General features: G+C 40.1%; 1 protein-coding gene across 1 annotated transcript in view; it reads right to left on the reverse strand.

The window, feature by feature from the left end:
• The window catches only part of LOC139696658 (protein embryonic gonad-like), a 29,311-nt gene extending 26,098 nt beyond the window's left edge, over positions 1 to 3,213 (reverse strand). Inside the window, exons 1-2 of the mRNA XM_071595473.1 lie at positions 3,190 to 3,213; positions 1,906 to 1,983 (exon numbers count right to left, since the gene is read on the reverse strand). Coding sequence (XP_071451574.1) covers positions 1,906 to 1,983; positions 3,190 to 3,213 — 102 coding nt within the window. The remainder of the gene's footprint in view (positions 1 to 1,905; positions 1,984 to 3,189) is intronic.
• Between the last annotated feature and the right edge of the window lie 5,437 nt (positions 3,214 to 8,650).

Consider the following 8,650-nt stretch of genomic DNA (forward strand, 5'->3'; position numbering starts at 1 on the left):
GGATTCGGTGATTTGGGGGGCGGGGGGGGGGGGGTGGAGAGGGCAGTAGAAGCATTCGTGGTTTGTAGTTTTCTCTCGTCCTCTGTAAACATGAAACAGTGGCTCGTACCTACGCAACATTCTCCCCGTCCAGATCTTGGCCCGAGTCCAACTCGTAACGAAGAGGCAAGGAGCTGGAAACCGAGAGTGGAGGACTTACAGATTTGGTACAACTCCTGTTTTCACGTTTATGAAGGGACTGATTCACGGAGACCTTAACTCAGATTAAAAAATAAGGCATGCACCTCTAGAAAATTGTTGGATGCTCCCTCTTTCGAGGTTTAAACGCTGTTGACTGCAACTGCCAATGCTGTCACAATACCGGGAATGATTAATCTTTAGGATAAAAATCATTCTTAAAGCAGTTGAAAACAAGAAATGGGTATTTTTACCTAGTTTATTTGGCCATGAAAACCTGGAAGATATGATATATCGCTCGACAAAGCCAGGATCGCTCGTCTATCTGATGATCTAATAAATATATATATATAAAGATCAGTTGGCAAAGAAAACTATTCCTCTAAAGAATCAAAGAGACCATCAACAACGCCACAGAGAAAAACTTAAAAGTTATGAAATCCACATGGTATAAACGTTAAGCGTATAATGTACAATATAGTTGATGACAGTAATGCATTGGAAGGTCTAGAGTTCGCTTTCCTGTTACTGAAATAGAATTTCACCGCCAATTTTTTAGGTAGCTTAACTTGATGATGTTAATTTTAATTTTCCTATTTGTGGATAGAAATGCACCCGCACCATAGATTATGACAAGGGCTGTAAGCAGAATGGACCGTTTGCGTTTGGCCGGGTAATTCAGACGAAAAATCATAGCAGCCTCAATTAAAGTATAGGACATTTAAACACTTCGGTTGCTGTTCCGGTGAATGTTTTTTTTTCAATCTTGAGTCCTTATAATATGGTGATGATATATTTTTCTCATATGTTTTTATCCAATGCCATCATTCAATTACATGTCCATAGTATAATGACTTGAATTAATAATATGCTGCGATATTTGGTTTAATTTATTACAGATTTTTTAGCGTATAAATGATTAAACCTTGGAATATTTGCGTCAAACATTTCCTACCGTCGTGATATCTCAGCATCACCAGTTTTTGTTGAAAATAAAAATTCTAATATTGGCCCTAAATTGCAGTAACATTCTCAAAGCTCTTTCCTGTATTTTTTTATGCACCGACTTGAATTTTAATCAGAACTATTCTCATTTTATTAAGAAGAAACATCAAAATTTTAAAGCAGCGCTAAGCTAAATTGTACGAATTTAATTTCCACGCTGAAGAAATAATCCGAGCCCGTAGTAACTTGGCAGACGAGATAAAAGAGGAAATTAAGGGGATAAAAACTGCTGAGCACACAGATCGAAAAACCTTATTATACTTCGCATTCAAAATACAACGAGAAATGTACACTTACATATTAAATCGTATCTCCCTTTCACAGACTTTTCCCTCCCTTTTCAATGGCTGGTGTGATGACATCCCCTGCCGCACGCCCTTGAGGCGACTTGCGGAGCATTGTGCGAATGGAAAACCGTTTTTACACGTCCGAAACCTCTATGCATTCCATTCACGTATGGCGACTCCACCGCCATCTCTCAATGCGACAAGCTCGAAGGTGTGGCATTTAGTTCTCGCGAGCTACCGTCTTACAATGCCGCGCATTAATATCTCCATCGGAGCGGAATCGTTCTCGCTTAAATCACCCCCCGCCCCCGTTTTTCCACCCGCTCTGGTGCAAAGGCCTTCCATTGATCCGTTAGTGAAGGGAAAGGGGGGGGGGAGAGGGGATCGGGGAAGAGGGAGGGTTTCAGATGGAATGGATGGATACTGGAGCACTCACCTTGCATCCTTCGCACGTGAACGCCCCGAAGTGGAAGCCGGCGGCCGCCTCCCCGCAAACCTTGCACTGCTGGTTCATCTGGAAAGGAGAAAGGGGAAAAGCGTTTAAATGAGAGACCGTTTGATAAGTCGAGAAGTGCCGAGCTATTACAATGAGTGATTGGGTCACTCGTTCCTCGTAAGGCACTCGAGTTGGCAAGGGAAGGTTCTCCCGGGTTGCCGGCGGCTGAAATCATGTCGGAGGCGGCTTTCGAAATGGGAGTCCTCCTTAATTAGTGCTCGAAATCATGGCACATTAACGACTGAAAATCGCAGTTAGCGATTATGGTTAGAGTGTGCGCGTGGTGGTCGCGGTGTGGTACTGTACTCGGCACGAATCCCAACGCTTCTCTTTTTTTCTTATGACCCGAGCCATATTATTAACAGGTGCAATGTGGATACTCAACTGGAGATTTAAATTAACGTAAAAGGCTCAGTGAAACTTGGATAATATTGCCAATAGTAATTGCTAGCTGTGTGTAACGCTCCCGGCTGGTAAACCAATAGTCGCTGATTCCAATCTCCACAGTCATGGATTTTGAGTTTGTCATAGGATTGATTGATGATGAGTTGCCTAGGCGACTGGGCGATATATACACTCGTACTTTTTAATGGTATTTACATTTCTAGTCTAAATTAATTGAAATGTTTACTTAATGAAATACAAATAATTTAATTAGTCCCTCTAAAATTTTAGTATCATATTATAGTTTCACAATGAGTCTGAGATTTTTAAACTAAAACAAAAAATGTGGATACCAACGAGAGAATAAAATCAACTCTTGGCTCGAGTGATTTATATTTTGTGTGACAATATCCTCGGGTGCACATCCCGGCTTCTCACACGTTACGTGCGCAAGGAGAGGAATTACCCATTCCATTAAATTTCTCTTTAGGCAGTTTAAACTGCAGTGCTCGAGTACAAGAAGTGATTTTTTTTTATCAATTTCATTAATGTTTTACAGCAGTGGCTCCCACCCCGAGGGCCGCGGCTTCTTCTGAAGAACATCCGAGGACCTTTTATGGGAGAGCATCTCTGGGAAATTATCGCCCTGGAGAGATTAAAATTAGACGTTTAAGAGCATCATCACTCGCGGAGAGGGAGCGTTTTTCAACTCCAACTGAAAGGCCTTCGGGGAGAGGGACCGCGTCCGAAGGTCACATGCGCTGCGCGTGAAATGGGAAACAAATATTCTCAAAAAGATCCCCACGCGAAACAATTTCGCGAGTGAATACATTTGGATACAGCTAACCTGTCAGCTGCCACCATGGCTACAAGGATTCGAGCGAGATGAATAAGCACAGTCCCAACCCACGCGCCGCTATCTTTTACATGCACAAAGAGGATTCGTAAGCAGTCTTTCGCGAGAGCTCGAAGGGAATGGAAGCGAGATTAGAGAGCAGTGAATTAGAGGGAGGGTGCGTCGGGGTAGACGCACTAATTACTCCGTGCCTCCAATGTCGCGTTACCCACATTAACAGTCAGAGAATTTAATAAGCGCCCACCAATTTTGTCAGGTGAATTATTATTTCAAAGCTTGAAAGGTTACGATCCTCATGGTCATTTCGTGACGATATTTATTATTTCCCGCAATCAATCTTCCTTGAGATGTGATTTTCTTAAGTAGTTAAGGTTGGAATGCGAAATCAGATCGTACTTTGCCAGCGGATATGGTGATGTCCACATTCCAGTGGACTTTCCTAGGGAGTCATATCAGTCTGGGATCATTGTGCAGACGGGACGTGTGACTCTCTTTTAATGAAAATTCTACCATCAAATTTATCACATTGCCCTAGAGTAGTACCATATACATTTAATGGTGCATGACAATGATTACGGAGCACGTTCCGTGCTTAGAAATATCGCTCCTGTTTCCCAGAAAGAATTAAAAGTTTCTTCTTTTAAGTACTTCCCCCTTAAAGATTGCCCCGCTTAAGTAGAAAATTCAAATAGAAATTAAGTTCTTGAGGTTAAGACAGAAAAATGAAATTTTCTATCGAAATAGCCACTTAAAAATCATTTTTTAATGTTTTATCTGGTCCAATTCAAGAAAATTCACTGGATCTTGTGACCAAAGATGATTAGTTAAATAGGTATGCTGCCCTAATTCCCTTGATTTCATATCACTAAGGAGACGAAAGTTTGGTAATCCTCAATGGCCATTTATCTTTATTCATCCTGACCAAAGAAAAACAAGATGCAATGTGAGTGTAGAAAAAGTATAGCGCGGGAATATTACAATCCGGTAACTCTGAGAAAAACTTTTCTGTCTTCAAAGTCAACCAATTGCATAATAATGAATAATGAGAGCATGAAACATATGTGTATGTGAGCCAAAAAACTTGCGCGTGGGCGTATAAAAGTACAAATGGCCAAAAGTGCCTGGGAAATCCTTTCATACTTAAGTTCAGATTCAATGCTTTTTTAAGATAGCAAAGAGCGCCATTCATTTTTACTTCTTCATTATAGTAACAGGACACAAGTTGCGCACCTTAAAATGAATATAACAAAAGGAGAAGTGGTGGAGTGGAAAAAAGAAGGGGAAAATAATTAAAAATGTTTGGTACGTAGGAAAACTAGAACAGTGTCCATAGATCGTTGACCTATCTAGTGAAAACCATTGCAAAGAAAATGTCCCTGAGAAAAGGAGAGGAAAGGTAGCAGATGATGTAAAAAAATAGCTAGCAAAAAATAAACTGCGGAAAAGATTACAGCTTACTATGTCAACACTCAGACAACGCAATTGGGAGTCGATTTAAGCGAGGGTTTATTTACATTCTGTTCCGTTGCAGGTAATGGAGACAGAACATATTACGTAAAAAGAAACGGGAAACGAAAGAGGGAAATTTGGCAGATGTTTCGGAAGGACGCAAGAAGTCATTCGAGATATAATTAACTGTGTAAATCGTTTGATAGATCACTTTAGAGTGTTTTATTACTTGTTCTTGCATAAATCAATGCTACACCATTGCTGTGACTTGATTCGTGAAAAATTTACGCAAATTTTTCGGAGGTTTCCACACTCGGATTTCTCTGGTAATTAATGTTCGTGTACCGAACTATTTTTACCAATTTTCCTCTCTGCTATTATAAGAGTACGGATACGAGAATTACGAAAAATAAAGGATTAGGATGAAATATTAGCCGTGAAAGACATTATCACCCATTTTCGGGAAAACTGCAATAATACGAAACCAGCATCATAATTTATATGGATGGAGTTCTTCAATAAGCAGACGATTGTTTCCAATAAAATATACACTGCATAAATATTTGATTGTGTAAATTGAAGTAAAATTCTAGAGTTAATCGGAGGTTTTGAGAAAAGTAGATCATTTAGCTATTAAACATTCTGCTCATTTTGTTAGACGATATAAGTTTTTCGCAACCAGTTAACTCCTTTGTTCAGTGCTCCAATTACCAAACTCTCTGAATTTATAATAAAACCCGTTTTAACGTCCATAAATTTAAATTTCGAGGCACAAATGATTAGCTTGATCCTAAATACGTAAATCGAATGATAGGAATTAGAATCGAGGTACGAATAAGAGGAAACATAGTTCTTTGGAAATGTTCATATGTGTTTTATACGGTTAAGACGATGTCGGCAATACAGTGGAATCGGCGGATTTAACCCCCAGTTGCTCTTGATCGTCCCTTTGTCCAAACTTGGAAAACTCATGACGCAAATATCATTTTAATTTAAAATATTCCGCAAGCTTGCGCTCTCAAGTAAATGAATGCGAGTGCCGCCCGTCCCTAGTGGGAATGATAGTAAAACCCAATAGACCTGAAATCTACCGAAAATTTCCCCCAATAGCGTGGTCACCACATATAATCAGTCCGACTTTGGATTAAGTGTCGCGAGGCTGGGGAACAGGTGTTGCCCGAGCCAATAAATATGCTTTAAAGTGAGCAAATATTTTCTGGCACTGAGACCAAAACCTAAGTCCCTTTTACGGGGAACGACTTTGAATTCAAGGGAGAAAGGAGGGGAAAAGAGATTAAGGAGATAGTGAGAGAGGTGATATGGGGAGCGGGTAAGTGGGGGAGGAAAAGGAATAAGATATACTATAGGGAAAAGAGAGAGAGGGTGTTATGCAAGGCGAACCGGTTTCATAATGTCACGGCTGGTCTCTCGTCTTCTGCCCGGAGGGCCGAAGAAGAGGCCTCGAAGGTGCTGGAAGGAGGGGGTAGTTGGAGGTCTCATCACAGGGGGGCGGGAGGGAAGGGCCGGCGGAAGGATACGACAGAGGGCAGGGGTGAGGGCAGACACACTCGAGGTCCCGAGGAGTGGACGCTGCCGGATGCCAAAATATCGACTGAGACGAGGCGGTCAGGAGAATGATTTTCTTACATCTACGTATGCTTTTGGCTGGTCAGGGACCATTGTTGTGTTGTTGTAAGTTGTAAAGAAGATTATCTATCGATTGAGAAATAATGTAATGGTAGAGATACGAACAATTTGAGACTGTTCCTTTTGTAATTGATTTGAAACCGCAGACGCATTTCCGATTTTTAGCGTTCTTTGCTATGCTAAATGTAAGGATATGGAAAATGTGACTACATTTCAAAAAGGAGATTGAAACAGGATTAACGGTAAATGTTTAGATTCCTGTTTTCATTTCTCTTGATGGAAAGAGCTACTCGGTGTCAGTAGAAATGTTTTCCAAAATTCGGATGATTGAATATTATTAAAATCTTTTGAGAGTTTTCACCTTTGGCCCCTTGGAAAAATTATTTTCGTAAATTACATCGATTGTGCATGTATGGTTGGTGACCTCTCCCCCCACCACATGCCCTTGCGGGTACTCCTAATACTAGATACGCCAACTACCTCGCACCGTCAAGGTGTGTGGTTGGAGATGATTCCAGACTAGGAATGCATGATTGAAATTATGCATCACATTTTTATCAACTTATAAAACTAATTTCAGCATTAAAGATATATTTACAAACTGCTTCATATCCACTACAGTTTGAGTGCAAAATATTACTCTGCACAATCGAGACAGGCTGATTGAATAGACTATAATAAAATGAGCCAAATAGATTAAAATAATTGCTACTTACTATATTTATGTATATGCGAGGATTTCAGGCTTGACTTTGGGGAAATTCATTATCTTTTAAGTAAAAATACTAATGTATCTTTCCACTAAAATTTAGTGGAAAGATATTGGTATTTTTTACTTCAAGTTTATTTATCTAATGAAATTATGATTCCAGAAGGCAGCTGTTGCTGATCTCTCACTTTTTCTGATCTCACAATTCGTGGAGGAAACGACATTTTAAAGCTATCGCTTCTGATGTTTATCTCTCTTTGTTCTTACATTCTTGGTCTTTTCAAGCATTGGCAAGACGGGGTTAACATACCGACATCGCAAAGAGTGATGTAAATGTACATTACATCTACATTAAATGTTTGAGATGCGGTTGTAAAAATTAATACTTTTCTGTCAAATACGTAGACGGTGTTCAATAAGCTATATTTTTCATGGTGAAAGATACAAACTTAGATGTTAAGCAGGACGGTTATCAAACGCCTGGTAATCCCATAGGAAATATGAGAGAATGAGGAAGTGAAAAGATAGATGAACTTGGTGGGTAATACTTAAAGAGGAAAGTTTGTTAAGAAAATAACCCGAAAACGGGGATGACGAAAGCCTGGTGGGATATACTATGCGTATGAGGAAAACACGGGCGATAAAAAAAAACTATTTTGATCCTCGTGCCAACCAATCGAACTTTATTTCCTTAATATTGTCGCTGTTTTTTTTATTGTATGATGCTTTTCCCCTTGAGGCGGGAAACCCTTCGCCACTACCGTAGTCACCTCTGGGAAAATTAGCCTGTGACTACAGGGCTCATCAGCACAAAGTCACTTTTTTCCATTTTCCTTATCTGTGAAGTGCGCTTCATCCGATATAGAACTTCGAAATCGACCTTGCCCTCAAAAAGCACCGAACCATAGTCTTTTTCGAGAGTTACTCATTTTTGTGACATCATGATTATGTGTGCTACTGAATAATGAAGCGTTTCTTCGGTGCATTACCATTCCTTCCTTATTTATTAAATTTAAGGAATGCTGGAATAGCTTGTACTGTGTTATGCGCAGTTGGATTTGTATTCCTCAGGGCAGATTTATGAAGACAACGCATAATTTGCTTGGGACTCGCAATTTCCGTACAATTATTTGCCCCTGCTGTACTTCTATCTTACGTATGTCTTATCACGCTCAATTTTTTTTCGTAGTTCCTTCAACCTTCTACTTGAAAACGATTCATTATTTTTTTCATGCCACCATGGATGAGCAGCCAGTGATTTCTCTTCCATTTCGCATGGCCTTGCCCCAACGTTTGCCAACACTTACTCGGTTACTCCAAAATTTTATATTTGCGCCGAGAGATGTATGTAGGACGGACAAACATTGGAATATTATTCGCGAGCCAAATTAGTGTTTATCAGTCAGGTATGCCTTTCAACGCGATCTTATCGCTTGCTTGGCGAATGCTAGAACCACAAATCATAAGCTAATACTATTTTCATCACAGGAGTGTTGGCGTACATTGTCGCTCGTGGACGAGAGCCGAAGAAGGATAAAATTTAATGACAGCGTCGCAAAAAAAAGGAATAGTATTAAGAATGATGTCCAATAAGTCGCCGTCGGAATTCGGGACAGACTTGCGCGTGGAAGGAAATGGTA

Source organism: Hetaerina americana, unplaced genomic scaffold (assembly GCF_022747635.1).
Source record: "Hetaerina americana unplaced genomic scaffold, ioHetAmer1.1.p SCAF_7, whole genome shotgun sequence".
NCBI classification, from domain to species: domain Eukaryota; kingdom Metazoa; phylum Arthropoda; class Insecta; order Odonata; family Calopterygidae; genus Hetaerina; species Hetaerina americana.